This window comes from Schistocerca gregaria, chromosome 6 (assembly GCF_023897955.1).
Source record: "Schistocerca gregaria isolate iqSchGreg1 chromosome 6, iqSchGreg1.2, whole genome shotgun sequence".
Classification (NCBI taxonomy): domain Eukaryota; kingdom Metazoa; phylum Arthropoda; class Insecta; order Orthoptera; family Acrididae; genus Schistocerca; species Schistocerca gregaria.
In genome coordinates, this window is record NC_064925.1 from 126,694,339 (window position 1) to 126,720,062 (window position 25,724).

Below are 25,724 nucleotides of genomic sequence, written 5' to 3' on the forward strand. Positions count from 1 at the left end.
GCCGATGTTTCGACATACTTGCTACTCTTCTCTTCAGGACGGTTCACTGACTGTTTGGTTGACGTAACATGTTGCCCAATCAGAATTGCTTAAACCCCTGGAAGAGATTTTTTGGACACTGGTATAAGCTAGAGAGCACTCCTAGGAGAGAATTCAACACTTTTATCTTTGGAAGATCTGTTGGAGGTGCCCTGTTTGAGATATCACTAGAGGACTTCAGATATCTGAAGCCGTCACATTGTCGCCATGCCACCATTGGAGGAAGCCATTACTTACAGAAATGACGAGATTAAGTACAAATACCAAGGACTATAAATGTCTAGAATTGTGTCTCAGATGCATATTGAGTGGATGTACTTAAGCAACACGTATCTCAGTTTAACCAAACATTAATTCGTTTTCAATGAAACATAATTTTCCCGTGATTGCTTTTAAATGTTGTGTGTAATAGAAGAAACATTCATTTCCTTTTTCCACAATTTTTGCCATGCTTCACATCTTCTGCTATCACGTGCATGAATTTGTGATGCCTGAGGATGAGTGACATTAACTTGTTGCTTCCTTCTATAAAAGCTTATTCCGAGACGTAATAGGAAGTCCACACGTTCCAAGACACATATTACTTCACCCAGTATTCGTGTCACGTTGTGATAAGCACATCAGAATTATGGAAATTGGGCTTCCAGCTGTGGTACTCGGTATCCACGAGTTAATGTAATACATTAAGGACGACTGATTACTGTGATCTATCATTTCTAAATCATATTACAGTCGCTGAGAGCACCCAGGCTCCTAATGGAACGTGGCCTGGTGATAATATTTTTTTCCCCAAACAAAGTCTAATGCACATCTTAAGGTCAAAACTTATTCCCCTCTACTTTTTTTCTCATAGACTGAATTTTCCAGTCGTTAATTAATCTTTTTCCATTCTATATAACAATTTAGTAAAGTGAATATGGTAGTACTATCATTCGTACTGCTTTCTTTTTAATGCGAATGCTGTCTCCAATTCCACTGCAGTAAGGTAAAAGGGAAAGGGGGAGGGATAGAATCAAAGGAAGCGGTACTGATGTATGATCAAGTAATACGATACAGACTGAGCAAGTTCTGATTACTGTATGGGATACTCAGTTTATAAATGGTATTGAAACTTTAATAGTTAAGAAAAAGCACAAGAGATGATTTTTTCCTGACATACACAATTTCTGTACGATAATTAGTATGTAAGTAAACATCATTCTTAGGCGTGATAGTGAAGTGGAAACGTGAAGGGACACGTTCAGCACAAAAGCGTACAGGCTGAGCTCGTCTGTTGACTGACAGAGACCTCCGACTGTTGAAGAGGGTCGTAATGTGTAATGTGTAATGTGTATCCAGACCATAACACAGGAATTCCAGACTGCATCACAATCCACTGCAAGTGCTAAGACAGTTAGACGGGAGGTGAGAAAACTTGGATTTCATGAGCGAGCGGCTGCTTATAAGCCACACATCACACTGGTAAATGCCAAACGACGCCTCGCTTGGTATAAGGAGCGTAAACAGTGGACGATTGAACAGTGCAAAAACGTTGTGTGCAGTGACGAATCACGGTACACAATGTGGCGATCCGATGACAGGGTGTGGGTATGGCGAATGCCCAGTGAACTCATCTGCCAGCGTGTGTATTGCCAACATTAAACTTCGGAGGAGGTGGTGTTATGGTGTGGTCGTGTTTTTCATAGAGGGGCTTGCACCCCTTGTTGTTTTGCGTGGCTCTATTACAGCACAGGTCTACATTGCTGTACGAAGCACCTTCGTACTTCCCACTGTTGAAGGGCAATTTTGGATAAATATAATAGATCGTTTCTTCCTTTCACCAATATAAATGAATACCTTTCTAATAAAACAGTGCATAATGAATTATGCTCTTTAAAACATATTACCAGGAGGAAAAACGTGTTTGATTTCGTGTTAAAGTATGTATCACCATAAAAGATAGTGCCTGGGCGGGCAGTGCGCAAATTTACTTTTTTTCAGGTGATGATATGTCATTAAAATAGAGCAATGTATCTGACTAATGCTTGTGCCTATGTGAAAGTTAACGTGAATGTCAAATAGCACATTGTATCAGCGGTGGCCAAACCTTTCTGTGAACAGGACGTGTAGTGTTACGTCAAACGTACCCAGTAAAACAGACGTCACGGAACTGTAAACGTGGAAGCAAATATTCAGTGACGTCCGGGTGCTCAATATCAATATGTGAGTTTGTTCGCTGGGGCACAATGTTCCGGTCGCTAGGAAGTAGATACGTCTGACCATAATATATCCCGTCACATAGTCCGTCCAGTCATTACTTTCCCTGTGTTAATATTTGTGAATTAATTAATTAAATCATTCATCTATGCAACATTAATGAATATAAAATAGATGCCTGTATTGGTCTCCGAAAAAGTTTTATTTCAGTTTGTCACCTCTGTGAACACATTGGGTACGTCTGACGAAAGAAGTTATCCACTACAGCTGTATACAGAAACTTTTTCCGCACGCTTGCGTGTAGTTAGCAAAACACGCACATTCTGTGAATTCTTAATGTAGCCATCTAAATAAGAACTCAACTCTAGTTTTCCTTTTGAGATTTGTAACATTTCGACGACTTTACTGTCCTTTTTGCACTGAATACAAACTTGTCTGCTCTAAAAGCAATTCGTGAAAATCATTCGAAAAGTGTTCTGCAAACATTCAGCAGGACTTCTTCATTAGATGTCATTTCTCAACCACCATCGTAGCATTAAGATATAATGGTAGCATTAAGCTATTTTGAAGGCCTTTTCCACTTTTTTTCATTTGATCCTCAATTATCTTTGGGAAAATCTCTTTTCCACGTTCTATAACCTTGGTATGAACGTTTGACGTCACAGGTTTCCCCTTTTGCTCTTTCAGTTCCGCGTATGTTATATTGCAAGTATCACACTGCAGGTCAGTTGCTGAAAATGTATACTGTTCAGCGTATCTTCGCCATGTGAGCGTCCACGATACTTGAGCTCTAGTAGAAACAGATTCTATTGAAAAGTATTCGCCTTATTCAGTTCTGAAAAATATAACAATAATTTTACTGTACTAATGTTATTAATGGGTTAAATTAATCTAAATATCTGTTACGTAAATCAGTAAGAAGTGAATTTCAAAGTCTAATCTTAATGTCCTCCCCCCATGAACCACGGACCTTGCCGTTGCTGGGGAGTCTTGCGTGCCTCAGCGATACAGATAGCCGTACCGTAGGTACTACCACAACGGCGGGATATCTGTTGAGAGGCCAGACAAACGTGTGGTTCCTGAAGAGGGGCAGCAGCCTTTTCAGTAATTGCAGGGGCAACAGCCTGGATGATTGGCTGATCTGGCATTGTAACACTAACCAAACCGGCCTTGCTGTGCTGGTACTGCGAAAAGCTGAAAGCAAGGGGAAACTACGGCCGTAATTTTTCCCGAGGGCACGCAGCTTTACTGTATGATTAAATGATGATGGCGTCCTCTTGGGTAAAATATTCCGGAGATAAAATAGTCCCCCATTCGGATCTCCGAGCGGGGACTACTCAAGAGGATGTCGTTATCAGAAGAAAGAAAACTGGCGTTCTACGGATCGGAGCGTGGAATGTCAGATCCCTTAATGGGGCAGGTAGGTTAGAAAATTTAAAAAGGGAAATGGATAGGTTAAAGTTAGATATAGTGGGAATTCGGTGGCAGGAGGAACAAGACTTCTGGTCAGGTGACTACAGGATTATAAACACAAAATGAAATAGGGGTAATGCAGGAGTAGGTTTAATAATGAATAGGAAAATAGGAATGCCTGTAAGCTACTACAAACAGCATAGTGAACGCATTATTGTGGCCAAGATAGACACGAAGCCCACGTCAACTAGCTATGCAGATGACGAAGAAATTGAAGAAATGTATGATGAAATAAAAGAAATTATTCAGATAGTGAAGAGTGACGAAAATTTAATAGTCATGGGTGACTGGAATTCGGTAGTAGCAAAAAGGCAGAGAAGGAAACATAGTAGGTGAATATGGACTGGGTCAAATAAATGAAAGAGGAAGCCGCCTGGTAGAATTTTGCACAGAGCACAACTTAATCATAGCTAACACTTGGTTCAAGAATCATAAAAGAAGTCTGTATACATGGAAAAAGCCTGGAGATACTGACCGGTTTCAGATGGATTATATAATGGTATGAGAGAGATTTAGGAACCAGGTTTTAAATTGTAAGACATTTCCAGGGGCAGATGTGGACTATGACGACAATCTATTGGTTATGACCTGCAGATTAAAACTGAAGAAACTGCAAAAAGGTGGGAATTTAAGGACATGGAACCTGGATAAACTCAAAGAACCAGAGGTTGTACAGAGTTTCAGGGAGAGCATAAGGGAGCAATTGACAGGAATGGGGGAAAGAAATACAGTAGAAGAAGAATGGGTAGCTTTGAGGGATGAAGTAGTGAAGGCAGCAGAGCATCTAGTAGGTAAAAAAGACGATGGCTAATAGAAATCCTTGGGTAACAGAAGACATATTGAATTTAATTGATGAAAGGGGAAAATATAAAAATGCAGTAAATGAAGCAGACAAAAAGAAATACAGACATCTCAAAAATGAGGAAGTGCAAAATGGCTAAGCAGGGATGGCTAGAGGACAAATGCAAGGATGCAGAGGCTTATCTCACTAGGGGTAAGATAGATACTGCCTACAGGAGAATTAGAGAGACCTTTGGAGATAAGAGAACCACTTGTATGAACATCAAGAGCTCAGATGGAAACCAAGTTCTAAGCAAAGAAGGGAAAGCAAAAAGGTCTAAAGAGTGTATAGAGGGTCTATAAAAGGGTGATGTACTTGAGGACAATATTATGGAAATGGAAGTGGATGTAGATGAAGATGAAATGGGAGATACGATACTGCGTGAAGAGTTTGACAGAGCACTGAAAGACCTGAGTCGAAACCAGTCCCCCGGAGTAGACAACATTCCATTGGAACTACTGACAGCCTTGGGAGAGCCAGTCCTGACAAAACTCTACCATCTGGTGAGTAAGATGTATGAGACAGGCGAAATACCCTCAAACTTCAAGAAGAATATAACACTTCCAATCCCAAAGAAAGCAGGTGTTGACAGAAGTGAAAATTACCGAACTATCAGTTTAATAATTCACAGCTGCAAAATACTAACGCGAAATCGCCGGCCGCGGTGGTCTCGCGGTTCTAGGCGCGCAGTCCGGAACCGTGCTACTGCTACGGTCGCAGGTTCGAATCCTGCCTCGGGCATGGATGTGTGTGATGTCCTTAGGTTAGTTAGGTTTAAGTAGTTCTAAGTTCTAGGGGACTAATGACCACAGCAGTTGAGTCCCATAATGCTTAGAGCCATTTGAACCATTTTAACGCGAAATCTTTACAGACGAATGGAAAAACTAGTAGAAGCAGACCTCGGGGAAGATCAGTTTGGATTCCGTAGAAATGTTGGAACACGTGAGTCAATAATGGCCCTACGACTTATCTTAGAAGCTAGATTAAGGAAGGGCAAACCTACGTTTCTAGCATTTGTAGACTTAGAGAAAGCTTTTGACAATGTTGACTGGAATACTCTCTTTCAAATTCTGAAGGTGGCAGGGGGAAAACACAGGGAGCGAAAGGCTATATACAATTTGTACAGAAACCAGATAGCAGTTATAAAGGTCGAGGGACACGAAAGGGTAGCAGTGGTTGGGAAGGGAGTGAGGCAGGGTTGTAATCTCTCTCCGATGTTATTCAATCTGTATATTGATCAAGCAGTGAAGGAAACAAAAGAAAAATTCGGAGTAGGTATTAAAATCCATGGAGAAGAAATATAAACTTTGAGGTTCGCCGATGACATCATAATTCTGTCAGAGACAGCAAAGGACTTGGAAGAGCAGTTGAATGGAATGGACAGTGTCTTGAAAGGAGGATATAAGATGAACATAAATAAAATCAAAACGAGGATAATGGAACGTAGTCAAATTAAGTCGGGTGACGCTGAGGGAATTAGATTAGGAAATGAGACACTTAAAGTAGCAAAGGAGTTTTGCTATTTGGAGAGCAAAATAACTGATGATGGTTGAAGTAGAGAGGATATAAAATGTCGACTGGCAATGGCAAGGAAAGCCTTTCTGAAGAAGAGAAATTTATTAACATCGAGTATAGATTTAAGTTTCAGGAAGTCATTTCTGAAAGTATTTGTATGGAGTGTAGCCATGTATGGAAGTGAAACATGGACGATAAATAGTTTGGACAAGAAGAGAATAGAAGCTATTGAAATGTGGTGCTACAGAAGAATGCTGAAGATTAGATGGGTAGATCACATAACTAATGAGGAAGTGTCGAATAGGATTGGAGAGAAGGGAAGTTTGTGGCACAACTTGACCAGAAGAAGGGATCGGTTGGTAGGACATGTTCTGAGGAATCAAGGGATCACCAATTTAGTATTGGAGGGCAGCGTGGAGCGTAAAAATCATAGAGGGAGATTATGAGATGACTACACTAAGCAGATTCAGAAGGATGTAGGTTGTAGTAGGTACTGGGAGATGAAGAAGCTTGCACAGGATAGGGTAGCATTGAGAGCTGCATCAAACCAGTCTCAGGACTGAAGACCACAACAACAACAACAATCTTAATGTAACTTCCCTTCCGTCGGGGGCGGTGTTGTTCGCAAAGACATCGAGCCCAGAGCATCAGATTGTTCACATACGTTATTCATTTTCTCTGTCATTCAATTTCGCCAATGAATGACAAATATCTTTACAGAAAAGCGAAGTTGACAAAAGAAAATGGCTCTGAGCACTATGGGACTCAACATCTTAGGTCATACGTCCCCTAGAACTTAGAACTACTTAAACCTAAATAAGTAAGGACATCACACACACCAATGCCCGAGGCAGGATTCGAACCTGCGACCGTAGCAGCGCTGCGGTTCCGGACAGCAGCGCCAGAACTGCACGGCCACCACGGCCGGCGATGACAAAAGAGTCAAGCAACAGAATTATGAATCCATCAGTTGTCTCATCAATACTGTTGGGCTTTGGTGTTAAATGATGACTTTTACAGCCGTTTGATGAAAAAGTTTCAAAGAGCACCAACCAAACTGATTTTCGACACATTTTGTAGCCTTATTTTGTTAGGTTTCTCTTTACTGTGAAGGTATTATCCCATTTCCTTTTGACGCAACTTGATTTTATTCGTGTCTAATTTTGTCTTGTGCTTCTTCTGTGCAGGTTGGCCTATGGCGTTTTATCCTCTCTGTTAAAGATTCATACTAATTCCTGAGGTGACCAAACTTCTTCCAACCTTATGAGGGAAATATAATATATGAGACAGTAGTTTCAAGGATCTTTCTCTACTTATTCAGTTTTCATTCGTGCCGAGATAAATTACTTGTGCAGTAATTTCACTCGTTATCGTTCACTGCAAAAAATACACGCATGGGGCAGCGGTAATATTTTTTGGATCATTTTGCGCCCCTGTGTCAGCATGTATTGAATTATTCTGATGCAAGCTTGGTGCCACAATCACACACTTGCCTTTTTTTAAGAACATAAGAAACTAGGTACAGCTTTTCTTGAAGCCAATGTATTAACTGTGGACAGCGATTTCTCCTTAAGAGTCTTATTGTTGTTTTCCTCCAAAGCTCTTGCAAATATGCCGTGCTAGATTTTAAAAACTGGTCCATAACTCATTTCCAAATTTTCCAATGATGCCTCAATCGCCATGTGCCGGTCATCAAGGACCAAGGATTTCACTGCTTTTCTCTGTTTCGGTTCTTCACAGAGAGAGTCGTTCAGACTTTGTCTGACCACGCTGGAAGTTTTTTGTGCCACCTAACTATTGTGTCATATGATGGTGATTTGTTACCTTACACTTTCACAAACTCATCACGGACATGATGTAGCGTTGATATACCTGAAATTCCGAAATAAAATTACCCCACGATGCACCAAGTTATCAGTAGCCTGTGCCATCTTATTTCCACTTCTGCAGCAGCAAGCTTTGGTTCTATGGCAAAGGGATTTAAAGGTATACCAGAACAGCAGATAAGTACCCACAAACAAACAAAGAACAAATTACTTAGTTTTTACTGTTGGTATTTACTGTGAAATACAGAAATAAAAACTTCATCACCAATATCGCACATTATAATTTCAATTTTGATGACGACTTTCAGGGAATCTAAGTTGCCATCATCAGACCTTATGTTGATACATCTCAATTTGCAGAGCCGATATTGGCAACTTAGAATTGCTGAAACTAGTCATCGAAAGCAAAATTATAATTAGTGATATTGACTGCTAAAGATCTTACTTCTGTATTTCAAATTACCCTAGATCGTTCCCACACTTGAATGATGTCAAGCATACACTATGTGATCAAAAGCATTTGAACACCTGGCTAAAAATGACTTACAAGTTCGTGGCGCCCTCCATCGGTAATGCTGGAATTCAGTATGGTGTTGGCCCACCCTTTAGCCTTGATGACAGCTTCCACTCTCGCAGGCATACGTTCAATCAGGTGCTGGAAGGTTCATGGAGAGCTGCACTGAAGAGAGGTACCGATGTCGGTCGGTGAAGCCTGGCACGAAGGCGTTCCAAAACATCCCAAAGGTGTTCTATAGGATTCAGGTCAGATCTCTGTGCAGCCCAGTCCTTTGCAGGCATGTTATTGTCTTGTAACCACTCCGCCACAGGCCGTGCATTATGAACAGGTGCTCGATCTTGTTGAAAGATGCAATGACCATCCCCGAATTGCCCTTCAACAGTGGAAAGTACAAAGGTGCTTCAAACATCAGTTTAGACTTGTGCTGTGATAGTGCCACTCAAAACAACAATGGGTGCAAGCCCCTCCTTGAAAAACATGACCACACCATAACACCAACGCCTCCGAAATTTACTGTCGGCACTACACACGCTGCCAGGTGACGTTCACCGGGCATTAGCCATACCCACACACTGCCATCGGATCGCCACGTTGTGTACTGTGATTCGTCACTCCACACAACGTTTTTGCGTTGTTCAGTCGTTCAATGTTTACGCTCCTTATACCAAGCGAGGCGTTGTTTGGCATTTACCGGCGTGATTTGTGGCTTATAAGGAGATGATCCAGTATGAAATCCAAGTTTTCTCACCTCCCATCTAACTGTCATAGCACTTGCAGTGTATCCTGATGCATTTTGGAATTCCTAGTCTGCTCATTACACATTACGACCCTTTTCGACCGTCGCCGTTCTCTGTCAGTCAACAGGCGAGGTGAGCCTGTACGCTGTTGCGAAGCACGTGTTCCTTCACGTTTCCATTTCACTACCACGTCGGAAACAGTGGACCTAGGGATATTTAGGAGTGTTGAAATCTCGCATACAGACGTATGTCAGAAGTGACACCCAATCACCTGACCATGTTCGAGGTCCATGAGTTCAGCGCAGCCCCCCATTCTGCTCCCTCACGATGTCTTATGACTAGTGAGGTCGCTATTATGGAGTACACCTACATCTACACTTATACTCTGCTAACAACCAAGCGGCGTGTGGCGGAGGCCACAGTTTGCGCCAAAGTCATATTCCCCCCACCCCCACCCCCAGCCGCCCCCCTCCTCTGTTCTACTCGTGGATCGCGCGAGGGAAAAACGACTGTCTGAACGCTTCAATACGAGATGTGAAATCCCTTATCTTTGAATGGAGATCATTGGGCGCTTTGAAAGTTGCTGGTAATAATATGTGCTCTACATCCTCGGCGAAGATCGGATTATTGTATTCAATGAGAAGCCCCTTGCGTTTAGAGCGTCGTCTATCTGCATGTGTGTCCCACTTCTAACTTTCTATGATATTTGTAACGCTCTCGTGATGGCTAAATTTGCCAGTCACGAATCTTGCCGCTCTTCTTTGGACATTCTCAATCTCTTGAATCACAAACGAACAATACTCTAAGACTGGACGAACTAAAGTATTGTAAGCAATTTCCTTTGTTCAAGGACTGCATCGCTGGCAGTAGGTGGCAGCACAATGTACCTTATGTGAAAAACGTATGTTTTTGGGGGTGTCCGGATACTTTTTATCACATAGTTTATATGATATTTAATTCTTCATGAGAACCCCTCACAGTTAACATTTTTTTATCTTGCTGCATCTTTTTCCCTATTCTTTGGACCATGGTAAATCATTTCATTTCTGAAATAGAATATCTATTCTCATGGCAGTTTAGCTGAGTTCACTGTGTGCTACTGAATTACGTACACTGCTCACTGTGTAAGAACGCTACAAGATTCATGACAACCTTAGAACATGCACTCATTGTTACTTCACTGTTATGTACAAGCTAGAGGTATACAACAAGAACTGCGAGAGGCCACCACACAGGCACAATCGCTCACCGGCCACCACTCAGCTCTGTACAGCAACCTACAGAAGGTCCACATAGACTTCCCTCTGCTTCTGCGTCACTTCCTCCAGCGAGTTGTACTCACCTGCCGACAGAGTGGACAGCAGCCAGTATGGAAAGCATTCAATCGCACATTATTTCGCTTCCGCCTTGTACTGGCATCATGAAAATTCTCCCACTATTGGGCACTAGAAACGTTGTGTCGCTGACATTTATGAATCAGCAGTCAGATATTTGCCTTCGGTGCCTGCAATTAACAAAGCACAGTACTCTAAAGACTACCTTCCAACTTAGCAGTAGCTGTTTTTCGAGAAGTATGCCCAGTGACAGACTGTCTGCAGATATTATCATCAGTGATACTTATATCATAGATCGCTAAGAGGCATTGTATTACGTACACAACATCAAGTGCCGTAAGGCAAAGAGTACCAACTTTAAGTACTGTTTGTAACATACTATTGAAAAATGTTATTTCTTATTGTACTACCACATTTCCATTACAGTGCCCTGTTATTTCTTATTGTACTACCACATTTCCATTACAGTGCCCTATCAAACAAGTTTTTTTTTGTTTTTTTTGTTTTTTACAATCATACAAATCAGCACCACTAAGGAACCATTGCAGGGAAACAATTTTCTGCCACATGGGTGTTTCGGCTGCATTGAGGGTAGGTTTCAGTTACTAATTCATAACATTTACGATAAAAAGTGTTGTCAACACAGTAAACATATTGGCAAACATTCACAACAGCTCAATTGAATCTGTGCTTCTATAATGATATGTCCTATTGTGAGACACAAAGCGTTAAATACCTGTCTTGGAGCTACTGCCTACGTCAACAGTACCAGCAGTTCACCACTACCTACAAATCACGGCTCACCGGTAACCCAAAGCGAACATAGTATAGCTAAACGCTTCCTGAAATCATCTGAGAGCCCTGTGATGACCCAATACGTGCGCAGCTCCCACTGCAGGTTAAATTAGGTGTTCTTATGAACAATACTACAACACCACCCCTCTCCCTGGAATATAGTATGCTAAGAAGGTCGCCTCGAGAACACCTGGAATGGACCCGGAATAATGTGTTGTGTTCCTATTACTGGAGAGTGTAAGATTTATCTGACATTGGACGATAGTCATCGGATGTGGAGCTACCTCAGTTTTGTGGTGCATCTGTTTAAGGAAGGAAGTGGACAGTCGTATTTTGGGTATGTATTTAAGGGGCGGTGTTGTATTGGAAGGACATGCAATTATCCAGGAGTTCAGTTAACATACTAGCGATGGGTACGTCTTTCCGGAACATCAAGTGCACAATCCACACTTCATGAACACCTTTCTTTAGGAGGCAGTAATCAACCTAATGGAGTGATATGGGATACCCACTGACATAAGGCAGATTTATCAAGCTTGTGAACAATTAATACTAGATGTGTAGTGTTGCAGAAACTCTTCTCGCACAACGGATGAACTTAAAAGCAACACCACCAGAGAGTGGACTAGGCTTGAGCAACAAAGACTCGGCTGTCTGGCAGAGATCATCCAAGCACGGAAGCATGTTATATGTTTAATAAGGCTTATTCATTTAGTCCCCTTGCATATCCTAAGACTTCAGTTACACCGCAACAAGACCAAGGCTGACAGTTTGCTGCATCAGCAGGTGCTAACCATCGGTTCATTAACACTCCATCCAATGCCCACCACCAATAAATAACAGCATGTTTACCAGCCACCATGGGAATGGCTTAGCGCAAATTCGTGTCACCGAGACGATACCACCAGCGGCTCTATAGTCACTGTACTATTCCTGTACAGTCTTCATGTTTCCACCTAGGAACACAACAAGTAACCATCCACATAATGGGTATTTAAGGGATCGTACTGCACCTAGCTTGCCGGTAATAGTTGGAAAGTCATTCCAGGGGACATGCTCCTCCAGAAAGTCAACGAGCAGCCAAGCTGTCACCAGAACGAAACCGTCGCACTCACCATTGATCACTGCCTCGCTGTTCTTACCCACCATGGACACAGCTAGTGTGCAACCAGTCTGCTGCCTGGGTGAAACTATCGGTCTCACTGTCGACCACTGCCTTATTGGACTTACCCACGATAGACACAGTCAGCGAGCACCCAAACTGTTGGGCAGGTGAAACTATCGCTCTCACTATCAAGCACGGCCTCGTTGGACTTAGCGACGATAAACACAGTTAGCTAGCAGCCAGTCTGTCACCTTTGTGGAACCATAACTTTCACTATCGACCACTGCCTCGTTGGACTTAGCCACTATAGACATAGGGAACGAGTAACTAACCTGTCTCCTGAGTGAAACCGTCACTCTCATTATCGACTACTGCCTCTTTGGACGTAGCTACCACAGAAACCACGAGCTGACAGACTGTCACCGGGTGCAGTCCTCACTCTCGCCAATAACGACAGGCTTGTTGGAAATAAACGAAAGAACAGTAATCTTCTACTTGGGCTTAGGCTCCAAGTGACATTCATTTTGCTTTTTAACTGGCTTAGCTTGTAAAGGGACTGTTGAACTTAGTCTTCATGTGAAAATTTATGTTGCATAATTTGGACTGCACCTCCAAGAGAACAGTTTGTTCTCAGAGTGACTACACCTTCAAATGATTAAATAAATCCCATTAATTGAACTAAGCAGACGTCTGCATGCTTATTACGTTTGGACGTAGCGACAGAACGATTATAAATTCTCATTTAAAGTGATAAATTTGTTATGGTTTTTGGGGATTGTTTGACACATTGATTAATCATGTAGAATTACCTTTAGATTCTGTTATTTAGACTCTACGTCCCACTTTGACCGTGGATCTCGTTTATAACTGCAGACACAATGATTCAACAAATGTGTTTCTTTGTACACTACTGGCCATTAAGATAGCTACACGACGAAGATGACGTGCTACAGACGCGCAGTTTAACCGACAGGAAGAAGATGCTGTGAAATGCAAATGATTAGCTTTTCGAAGCATTCGCACACGGTTGGCGCTGGTGGCGTCACCTACAGCGTGCTCACATGAGGAAAGTTTCCAACCGATTTCTCATACACAAACAGCAGTTGACGGGCGTTGCGTGGTGAAACGTTGTTGTGATGCCTCGCGTAAGGAGGAGAAATGCGTACCATCACGTTTCCGTCTTTGATAAAGGTCGGATTGTAGCCTATCGCGATTACGGTTTATCGTATCGCGACATTGATGCTCGCGGTGATCGTGATCCAATGACTGTTAGCATAATATGGAATCGATGAGTACAGGAGGGTAATAAGGAACGCCGTGCTGGATCCCAACAGCCTCGTATCACTCGCAGTCGAGATGACAGGCATCTTATCCACATGGCTGTAACGGATGCTGCTGCCACGTCTCGATCACTGTGTCAACACATGGGGACGTTTGCAAGACAGCAACCATCTGCACGAACAGTACGGCGACGTTTGCAGCAGCATGGACTATCAGCTCGGAGACCATGGCTGCGATTACCCTTGACGCTGCATCACAGACAGGGGCTCCTGCGATGGTGTGCTCAAAGACGAACCTGGGTGCACGAATGGCAAAACGTCATTTTTTCGGATGAATCCAGGTTCTGTTTACAGCATCACGATGGTCGCATCCGTGTTTGGCGACATCGCGGTGAACGCACATTAGAAGCGTGTATTCGTCATCGCCATACCGGCGTATCACCCGGCGTGATGCTATGGGGTGCTTCATTCTCGGTCATCTCTTTTTCGCATTGACGGCACTTTGAACAGTGGACGTTACATTTCATATGTGTTACGACCCGTGGCTCTACCCTTCATTCGATCCCTGTGCAACCCTACATTTCAGCAGGATAATGCATGACCTCATGCTGCAGGTCCTGAACGGGCTTTTCTGGGTACAGAAAATGTTCGACTGCTGCCCTGGCTAGCCCATTCTCCAGATCTGTTACCAATTGGAAACGTCTGGTCAATCGTGGCCAAGCAACTGGCTCGTCACAATACGCCAGTCACTATTCTAGATGAACTGTGCTATCGTGTTGAAGCTGCATGGGCAGCTGTACCTGTACACGCCATCCAAGCTCTGGTTGACTCAATGCCCAGGCGTATCAAGGACCCGAGGTGGTTGTTCTGGGTACTGATTTCTCAGGATCTATGCACCTAAATTGAGTGAAAATGTATTCGTATGCCAATTTTAGTACAATATATTTGTCCAATGAATACCAGTTTATCGTCTGTATTTCTCCATGGTGTAGCAATTTTAATGGCCAGTAGTATATTGCCACTTGATAATAAGTGTCATTTAAGAGCATGCTATAACACATTAGTTGACATGTCATAACAACCTGCTCCCCCCCCCCCCCCCCATCGCTCTCCCGGATTCTATCCCAATACAGGTATTTTCAGCAGTTTATACATTACGTTCCAGAAACTTTTACTACACTTGGTTCTAGTGTCGTCATAAATGTCATAGTACAAGGCAGTCTGCAAATAAAACCGATACTTACGATATTATGAGTTGATGATGTCGAATGTTCTTCACTAAAGTGCTGTACAGAGTCCAGCGATTGTCATCTCTATTCAGAAAGAAGTGATTCCCGCTACTGCCTACACTGATCACGGGTGCAGGTAAACACCCATTCAGCGTGTAGCTTGGTTGTGATCTGCTCATTTCATCAGTGCGACTTTCTTGAAGTTGTACACTCATGTCCCTCTCTGCTTCATTTACTCGGTCACGGAGCTTCGAAAGTCCGATTCCTTCGATATTCTTGTTCAGCACTGCTAGTTCAGATGCTGCATGGGTTAAGAGAACGACGAAGAAAACGTCCAACAGGATGCTGGTCTCCCCAGCTGCTCCTGCGCCAACAGCCTGGATGGCGTACGTGATTTCGTAGGCGGGCGAGTGTTGCACGTCGACGGGAAGCCAGAAGATGAGCGGCCTGGTGCTGTTGTTCGCTTGTGACGACGTTAGGGTCCGAATGAGTGGGTCTCCCATCCACAGCATCACCGTCACCGCTGGTAGCGTCTGGAACATAGGCTTCAGATCACACCTTCAAATCCAGCGTGGCATATGTGATGTAACTCAACCGAAGCCTTCACTGTTTTTACAAACCAAAGATCAGTGGCAAGCACTCGAACTCGAACTACAAGAATCGGTACCTTCAGAAGAAATATCTTTCTCTTCACCAAAACTTAGATACTCTTCGAATAAAAGTAGGCTCTGATGTATCGTAGCAGATACTTTCAGTTACTTCATAATCTGGGTTGAAATTATCATTCTCATTCCATTTCTATCATTTTACTTATGTTAGGTCATCAGAGTCGTTAGTATGATTAAAATTTTCTCATTTGATTCCCATTTAAAAATTATCTCTAACATTACTAACATTTATTAGAAGTCTGAGCGACCTCGTTTTCTCAATGACATAATATGTTTTTAGAGTGGTAATTTCGATGTACTAATTCTGCTAAGATTGGTGCGAAAGCACTGCTTATCATTTTTTAAAATTTACTTTGAAAGATATTCCAAAGCAACTGAATTATCGCACTCGATAAACAACGACGAAATATCTGGAAATATGAGATATTTTTCATCCAAAGTACAAAGGTTTGGTGAATATTATTTCATGAAAAAGATAGTATTGGTAATTTACGATATACTTTGTCCTAGAAGAATAAAAGTTAAGATTAGTAATCTAAAATTAAAACGGAGTCTGCTATACACAACATGTTTGACTTTATAGGAACAAAAGAAGAGGCGAGTAGAGTTAATGAAACAAGGAAATAAACTTATTAAACGTAGGTCCAGAAATCAATGGTTTTTCCCATTACGATGTTTTAAGACCAAGTGTATGAATAGCTTGTAACAGAGTCTTCGGGAATCCGGGCCGTGGATGTGCATTCAACGAGAAACACTTAACAACAAGTGATGCACACGGGAAACATTAATGTAAAGTCAGGCTTCATCAAATCTCTTCCTCGATACCTGTACATGCCAAAAAAATCCCAGGTATATTCTGAATGCATTGACAGCCGTTCGAAATGTGTTGCGTTTGGTGCAATCAGAAAAGCTGGATTACCCAAAAGCTTTAAACACCGCCACATGAAGAAATATTCGGAGGCTGGTTGGCTCTGAGCGCTATGGCGACTTAACAGCTCATGTCATCAGTCCCCTAGAACTATTTAAACGTAACTAACCTAAGGACATCACACACAACCATGCCCGAGGCAGGATTCGAACCTGCGACCGTAGTGGTCGCGCGATTCCATACTGAAGCGCCTAGAACTTCTCGGCCACCCCGGCCGGCAAATATTCGGAGGACCTGGGAGGCAACAGTATTGGTGAAGCATGACAGCATGACTTGTACACTTGTTGAAACGCTGTTTACCATGACTTAGAAATTTGGCACAGTAATAAAAACAAACGATGGGAGTTTATCACTTCGTAATTTACGCCTCACGTCTCGTATTTCGACACAAACTTAGCCGAAGTTATTACCAATACTGCAGCAGTGGCATGACTGCACTTGTGCATCGCTGTCAAGGTCGATCACGGAAACCATGGTTTCCAGTCCTATATTTGTTAGGACTATATGCTTCTTTCACTGTGCTCTACTGCCACATTTTGTTCGTAATTACGGCATCCTACACGTGAAACTCACTGAGATTAACCTCTTTTTTTAAAAATTTTCTAGTGATTATCTGTTTTCGTCCTTTCTATCCCCACGTCTACCTTGTTCACACAATATATTATAAATATGGAGCAGATCTGGCGACATGAGAAGGTCTCCTAGTTCTATTTCGATCAACTTGATCATATTGAAAATTTGGCAAATAAATAAGATGGTGGCAACACTGATGACACGTTGGAGTATAGTGGTATGGGTTTGTTTCGTGCTGAGTGTTAATAAGAGAAATTGCACAAAGTTTTGCTTTGTTTTAATCATTTGAAATCATCCAAAATGAGAAGGGGTGTACTTGCAATCAAGATACAGTAAGTACAAATATATCTGTAGGAATTACGAATTTTAGAATCTATTGAAGGGTGCTCCCATTTTATGTAAAACACACGTAGATCATGCTTTAGTAACAGATGCTTCGACATGTTCAAGTACTTTCTCTGCTTATGTCAAAACCGGTCATCACATGATGAAACTGGAACTTCACGTAGAGAATGCCTAGAAACTAACGAGAAGCGAGGACTCAAATTCGTGAAACCACTTTGAAATAAATTGCAGTTTACTTAGATGAAAAGAGTCTAATGTTCCTCCCGAAACTTCTCTTTACACTGTCTACTTATTTCGTACATGATCAGTGGACGAGAGTTGACTACACTAGGTAGTTCTATTTGAGGGATGAGGGGAAACATTTCATTGATGGACGCAGATCAATACTGTAAATTTCTGTGATCACATAATTCTCTGGGTGAAGGTGGCCACAAGACGTAGGCTCAGCAGCAATCTGATTGCAGTCGGATTGGTTCCATGACTTTTCTTTCCCTTTGTTTCATCAAATCTCAGTTTGTCTTCCATGAATTATGATGTCGTGGGTATGGAGATTATGGAGATTATCCTTCCAAACTAGCAGGTTTAAATCACATACTGCTCAACTGTTCCCACTATACCAGTCACCAGACCAAACTCTGCAAGGCAATCCTCAAATCGGAAATTCCCTACCCTGATTTGCGTCCCTGATACAAGCAACGATCGCCCTTATTTGTAACCTCTGAACCGACCTTGTCTTTTTTCAATCAAATGTTGCGATTAAATCACATTTAGGTGTTACGACAATTTCTGTCATATGTTATCACAGAATTTATTCTTGCTTTACTTATCCATCAAAAGTACTACATTATTTTTCTTTCATTTTCAATGAAATCCAATCGATAGATCAATCCTCTCGGCTGAAAGTGGTGTTTGCACCTTTGTTACATCGTACATATTCAGAAATTTAATGACGGCCTACACAAATGATCTACAACTTTGTAGCCGTTCAGTCAGAGCTTGCACTTGGACACTTCCAGGAATTACTTCGATATCATGTTCGTCCCCACGCCAAAGTAATTCCTTGTACACCATCTCCCAATAGGAACTTGAATGGTGTTACCTGCTATGGGTAAAATCTAAGATATTTGCTGTGTATATTTCTCTGATACAGTCTATAGATTAAAGTAAACTTGTCAAAGACTGACTTACGCTGTCCCATTTTGCAAACTACATAACACTTTGATGAAATATCATACTGAACAATGGTAATACCCTTTCGTACAGGTAGGAAATGAGTATTGCTATGGTGGCAAACATCAACTTGCAGAGTTACAGTAACATTATAGAGACTACATGCAGGGGTAAAAAACTTCATCTTGCAGTAAAAACATTTGTTGTCTTCTGCTCATAATGCTAACTTACACTAACGAAGAGTGAAGACTACTTCACCCCATATATCAACATTTTACATCAAAAATGTAACAAACTTCGCTCTGCATAGTCATATCACTGGGAAGTTGTAACAAACTGTTTCATGTTACGGGAGAATTGTTACAAATCTCTACTTGTTATAGCAAAACTGAAACAAACTGCCCCATATATCGTTAGCGTGTTCGAGCTACTGGACCTCAAATAGAGTATTAATTCCAAAAGTTGACTCTGGATGTTCTTTAACTTGACAGCTGGTGCAGCTGGTGCCAAATACTGGACCTCAGAGCTGCATTGCAACACCATAAGCTGACAGTGTGTGTGCCAAGACCTGACAGTGGGTCTAGTTACTGGGTCTCAATAAGTATTTCAGACGTCGAACAGAACTACAATAAATTGTCCCACAAACTATCAGTGTTGCACAAAATTGTCAGAGGTAGCCCTAGATTTAGCAAACTGAGACTTGTTCCTGCAAGTTTAAGCACACTCTAACAAGTAAAAGCAATTATTCAGCAAGTAGAGACTTATCCATGCCAGAAAGTCAAGACTAGTCCCAACAAGCAAAATAATTAGAGTCGTGACATTACACGTGCATTTCAGTACCATATCCATGACATCACAACCCTTGCCTCCATTAACCGTGATGTCATCAGAATGACGAATTCTTCTTGGGTTATCAGCTGAGTGCCAGTGAAGATTATGGGTACGAAACTCATCGAAACTTTGCGACAAGACGGCGACACCAATCGTCTGATAACCCGAGAACATTTCATCAGTGGAATATGCCGAGAAAGACGGCAAACGCATATGTCAACAGGATGTTTGCTGGTGACTGAACTTGAGTGTATATCATCAGAAACCGAGATGGGAGAATCATGCAAATCATAGTAGCATTCATTTTAATGGCCAGTAAAACAACGCACAGTAAATACCTGTTTAGTTATATAACTGATACCTGGCGGTTGCTACACACCCTGATAATCCTGCCACACCTCTGTAGAAAGAGTGACTGGTACTCTCTGACTGGGAGGACTCACCTGCCACAGCTTCCACACGGTGCTGGCAGTCCTGCTGTACTTCTCCCGTACACCTGTACCATTGTCTGGGAATAACCTCCTTGCATCCAGTAGACTCAGCACCATTTGCTGCAGTCGCTTCCGGTACAGCATGAACGTCACCAACTGCCAACGTAATACTCTGCATCATACTAAAAATGCCTACGTATGAGAAATCACAAGTAATCAACAGGTAATTAGAGGGGTGAATGCAAGCAATTTTTCAATTTGGTGCATTAGTCAGTGTCAATTTGCAGCAGGACAGCTTGGCTTATTTGAACGAGAGCACTTGAGACTGGAATTGTGACCCCAAAACTAACTGGAAAAAATACAATAAAAACGTGTGTACAGGAAAAAATAATAAGGACTGAACGTTTGTGTATTGTTATAAACAGTCTTCATGGATCGGGGGACTTAACTCAGCCCACAATGGAAAATTGTGTGCATTCAAAGCTGGAAAATACGCACATTTTCAGTTCATGAATAGGTTACTTTCGAAACGCGTACAGTAGGAAGGGAAGGGCATAAAAGATTAGAAGCCTCTGAAATGTGGTATCACAAGAGGTTGTTGCAGACCTTATAAATGCACTGAGTAATAAATGAAGACATCCAGCATCAAGTCAATAAGAAAAATCGATCTAATGAAGAACATAATTAAACGAAGACAGAGAATGATTCGACTCATATTCCGAAATGAATCATTGCAGAAAAGGAGGGTTGTAGCGATAACAGGTGTAAACGATCTCAGAGGCAGAGCTTCATACAAGTAAGTTAAGAAGATCACTCATGTTGCAAAACGCTACGAGTCTGTCATAGAGTTAACAGGTTAATCTTACATTACAGTTGAGATATGTCCACCTGTACTCTCATTAGATGAATTTCCTTACAATAGCCTTTTCCGACCTGTTGTGTCATTCTCAAGTGAAAACGTACATTGGATTGCATCAATGCATAAGCGTTACTTTTGAGATTACCTTGTCTTTGAGTCAAACATAGTTCACAATGTTCTCGTAGAAGGAACAATTGTGCACTGATGTCGCTTGGAAGTGACATAGAAGGCTGAAACAGGCGATATTTGTGAATAAATTTAACACAAATCCAGGCATAAGGAACTGTAGGACTGTGGGCAAAAGAAAACAAGGATTTTGAAATGTTAACAAGTGGCTGCGCTTTATTAATAAAACGGATACAGAAGACATTTCGTGCATTTGGTGCATGGTAAATGAAAAATCACGTGAGTAGTTCTTGTGATGAACTAAGGTCACAAGCATCGATAGTTTGGAGCTACACCAGAGTGTCAGCTGCAATTATTTAATCGCACATGTTGTACCAAAATGTCATTTGTGATACTATATCAAGCGATGAAAGACTTTTACTTAGCTTAAAATATGTGCATATGAACGTAAAACAACTGTGAAATAGGTCACACTTTTTGGAACAGTTTGTCCGAACTAAGGAATACAGTGGATTAGAGAGATATATGATGCACACAGGGGGGTACCGAACATAGCTGACTACTTTCAACCAAATATATATATATATATATATATATATATATACAATCCTACACCTAACAATGGTCAATTTGATTGGTACCCAATTTACCCATTTCCCAACCTTTATTTGGCTATGAAAATTCTAAATGGTTCAAATGGCTCTGAGCACCATGGGACTTAACTGCTGTGGTCATCAGTCCCCTAGAACTTGGAACTACTTAAACCTAACTAACCTAAGGACATCACACACATCCATGCCCGAGGCAGGATTCGAACCTGCGACCGTAGCAGTAGCACGGTTCCGGACTGCGCGCCTAGAACCGCGAGACCACCGCGAAAATTCTAAAAAACCGTTCATTGCATAATCATCACTTAACACTTCCGGGCTGAGATGCAGTGGTCCTTGCATAGGACTCTCCCCTGACATTTCGCCTTCGACTGCGGAAGGCATCCTCCGAGGACAATCGGCGAACTGCAACGAGAGAGCGAGTGAACGCCTTATATATAAGCCATCCAGAGAACGCCACTGTCAATCAAGTGAAGTCGGCTGTGCTATGATCTCTGATGTTGCCAACGTCCTCTAGCTACACCAGTTGTCTATCCTCTAGCTACACCAGGTGTCTATAAAATTCCGTGCAGTTGTGGAAGGCTCGATATAGGCAAAACAAAAAGTATCGTCAACACCCGTATGGGTGAATAGGAAAGGAACTGCAGCCTCGGACATATTGATAAATCGGCTGTAGCGGAACATGTGTTTCAGGAAGGTGAACATGAAATAAAGTTTAGTGAGACGACCGTCATAGCAAGATGACGGCATTAAGCTGGATAAGATATTGCAGCAACAGCGTGACAATCTATTACTTCAATTGCGAAAGTTGGCAGTATCCTAGATCATAGCACATATTGACAGCGGCGCCCTCTGGATGGCTTATATATACGGCGTTCATTCGCACTCTCGTTGCAATTCGCCGATTGTCCTCGGAGGATGCCTTCCGCAGTCGAAGGCGAAACGGCAGGGGGAGGTCTATGCAAGGGCCACGGTATCTCAGACCGGAAGTGTTAAGTGATGACAACACATGCTGTGAAAGCCTTCATTCTACACTCCTGGAAATGGAAAGAAGAACAAATTGACACCGGTGTGTCAGACCCACCATACTTGCTCTGGACACTGCGAGAGGGCTGTACAAGCAATGACCACACGGCACAGTGGACACACCTGGAACCGCGGTGTTGGCCGTCGAATGGCGCTAGCTGTGCAGCATTTGTGCACCGCCGCCGTCAGTGTCAGCCAGTTTGCCGTGACATACGGATCTCCATCGCAGTCTTTAACACTGGTAGCATGCCGCGACAGCGTGGACGTGAACCGTATGTGCAGTTGACGGACTTTGAGCGAGGGCGTATAGTGGGCATGCGGGAGGCCGGGTGGACGTACCGCCGAATTGCTCAACACGTGGGGCGTGAGGTCTCCACAGCACATCGATGTTGTCGCCAGTGGTCGGCGGAGGGTGCACGTGCCCGTCGACCTGGGACCGGACCGCAGCGACGCACGGATGCACGCCAAGACCGTAGAATCCTACGCAGTGCTGTAGGGGACCGCACCGCCACTTCCCAGCAAATTAGGGACACTGTTGCTCCTGGGGTATCGGCGAGGACCTTTCGCAACCGTCTCCATGAAGCTGGGCTACGGTCCCGCACAACGTTAGGCCGTCTTCCGCTCACGCCCCAACATCGTGCAGCCCGCCTCCAGTGGTGTCGCGACAGGCGTGAATGGAGGGACGAATGGAGACGTGTAGTCTTCAGCGATGAGAGTCGCTTCTGCCTTGGTGCCAATGATGGTCGTATGCGTGTTTGGCGCCGTGCAGGTGAGCGCCACAATCAGGACTGCATACGACCGAGGCACACAGGGCCAACACCCGGCATCATGGTGCGGGGAGCGATCTCCTACACTGGCCGTACACCTCTGGTGCTCGTCGAGGGGACATTGAATAGTGCACGGTACATCCAAACCGTCATCGAACCCATCGTTCTATCATTCCTAGACCGGCAAGGTAACTTGCTGTTCCAACAGGACAATGCACGTCCGCATGTATCCCGTGCCACCCAACGTGCTCTAGAAGGTGTAAGTCAACTACCCTGGCCAGCAAGATCTCCGGATCTGTCCCCCATTGAGCATGTTTGGGACTGGATGAAGCGTCGTGTCACGCGGTCTGCACGTCCAGCACGAACGCTGGTCCAGCTGAGGCGCCAGGTGGAAATGGCATGGCAAGCCGTTCCACAGGACTACATCCAGCATCTCTACGATCGTCTCCATGGGAGAATAGCAGCCTGCATTGCTGCGAAAGGTGGATATACACTGTACTAGTGCCGCCATTGTGCATGCTCTGTTGCCTGTGTCTATGTGCCTGTGGTTCTGTCAGTGTGAGCATGTGATGGATCTGACCCCAGGAATGTGTCAATAAAGTTTCCCCTTCCTGGGACAATGAATTCACGGTGTTCTTATTTCAATTTCCAGGAGTGTATGTTCATTGAACACTTGCCGTCAAAGCCTTCATTCTATGTTTATTGCATAAATTTACCTCAAGCCACTAACTGCTTTTTTCTTAACTATGCTGATTACTTTCAAGAAAATAAATCAGTTTTTGCGAAATTAGGCTTAACGCTGAGCATTTTGTTATACCCTTTGTCCGTTTACCGCTGTTCACTTGGCTAAGAAAATTCAGATAAAACTCCATTGTATAATTTGTAGGGAGTCTTGTGTTTGTGCCGTTAAAACATCTCACCAATAAACCTATCGTCCACTATAGAAGCCTTGGTATTATTTACTTGAAATTTCGCATGTAAATTGGCAAAGTCAATCCATTATTGCTGTGTTGTATAGTTTTCTTGATATTTAATTCAATTAGCCGATTGAACTGACACGTGCGGGCCATACATGCTGTATGCATGATTACGCCTCAGCCAGTTACGGTCGGCCGACGCCTTCTGTTCTGCTACAGGTTTTACTGTCGGCCTCGTTTTGCATCCTCATACGCGTACATGTATACGACAGTATTTTCGTGAAACATCATTACTGCGATCGGCGGACTGAAAAATAGTTGACGGCGCCATAGACTTGGGTTGCCTTACCCGGATGGTCCAAGAGAAAGTGCACGTGTACAGGAAGAAGACCTCGCGGAAAACTGCTGGATCGGCCGGTGTGTCGACGAGCATCTGCGTGCCAGAGTTGAGGCACGCTGAGACGTTGACGGCGGTGACGAAGGCGGCCCCCAGCAGCCGGAAGCCCGGCCTGCGGCCACCGGGAGGCCTCCAGAGGCCCAGCCAAGACAGCGCCACCGCACTGGGGCCCAGCAGCTCGAAGCTCTCGAGAGCCGTGTCCGACATCTCGCAAAGCAGCACGATTGCCAACGGACCTGCAACGGGACAGGGGCGTAGTAAAGTGGCCGATGAAGCGCCGTATGCAGTGCAGTTTTGGATTTGAGCCAGAGAACTAATTTGATACAGCTCTATCTGAGCAAGATTTTCATTTCTGCATTTCTACTACAAAGCTACATCCACTTGAACCTTCTTGCTTTAGTAAAGTTTTGGTCTACCTGTACAAGTTTTACAAATGGTTCTAAAGGCTCTGAGCACTATGGGACTTAACATCTGAGGTCATCAGTCCCCTAGGACGTAGAACTACTTATACCTACCTAACCTAAGGACATCACACACATCCATGTCCGAGTAGGTTTCGATCCTACGACCGTTGCGGTCGTGCGGTTCCAGACATTTTGGGTTTCTGGGTAGGCTGTTCCAGTTCAGGAATGTTAATGGCCATCAGCAATTGCCTCAGACATGTTGCTTTAAGAGTAGTTGCTTTTTCAGGTTGATACAAACTATCATTGTCTCCGAAATCTTCCTATACTGGGGGCAGTACACAGTGCTATAAAATATCTTCATACACTTCCTCAGCGTTTTCTTAAGTGCAATAACACATTCTAACAAGGTAAACAACTACTCCCTCTGTCCAATCTACTCCTCTTCTTTTTCTCTGTCCATTTTCTATTCTTCCTCTTCCTATCCATCTCTTCCTCCCCTTTATCTGAGTCCATCTAATCTTTCCCCATCACTTACTGTCCATCTCCTCCTCCCCCTTCTCTTACCTTATCACTCTCATCCCAACAGGACGCTGGTGATTCTTACCCCTGCTGTATTTCTTTCTAGATCGTAACTAATATGTCTACCAAATTTTGTTGAAATCTTTCCTGAGGCTTATGAAGAGCTTTCTGAACGTAGATTTGCCCACGCACACACTTTTCAAATATATTTCACAAATGTTTATTATATTTGACACGCATTTGTACACATATTTCTCCCGTGTCTCTA

At 43.1% G+C, this 25,724-nt stretch overlaps 1 protein-coding gene across 1 annotated transcript in view; it reads right to left on the reverse strand.

Annotated features, from left to right (window-relative positions):
• The window catches only part of LOC126278764 (uncharacterized), a 58,220-nt gene extending 33,480 nt beyond the window's left edge, over window positions 1–24,740 (reverse strand). The window contains exons 1-3 of the mRNA XM_049979041.1: window positions 24,486–24,740; window positions 19,846–19,989; window positions 14,903–15,420 (exon numbers count right to left, since the gene is read on the reverse strand). Coding sequence (XP_049834998.1) covers window positions 14,903–15,420; window positions 19,846–19,989; window positions 24,486–24,740 — 917 coding nt within the window. The remainder of the gene's footprint in view (window positions 1–14,902; window positions 15,421–19,845; window positions 19,990–24,485) is intronic.
• Window positions 24,741–25,724: the final 984 nt, after the last annotated feature.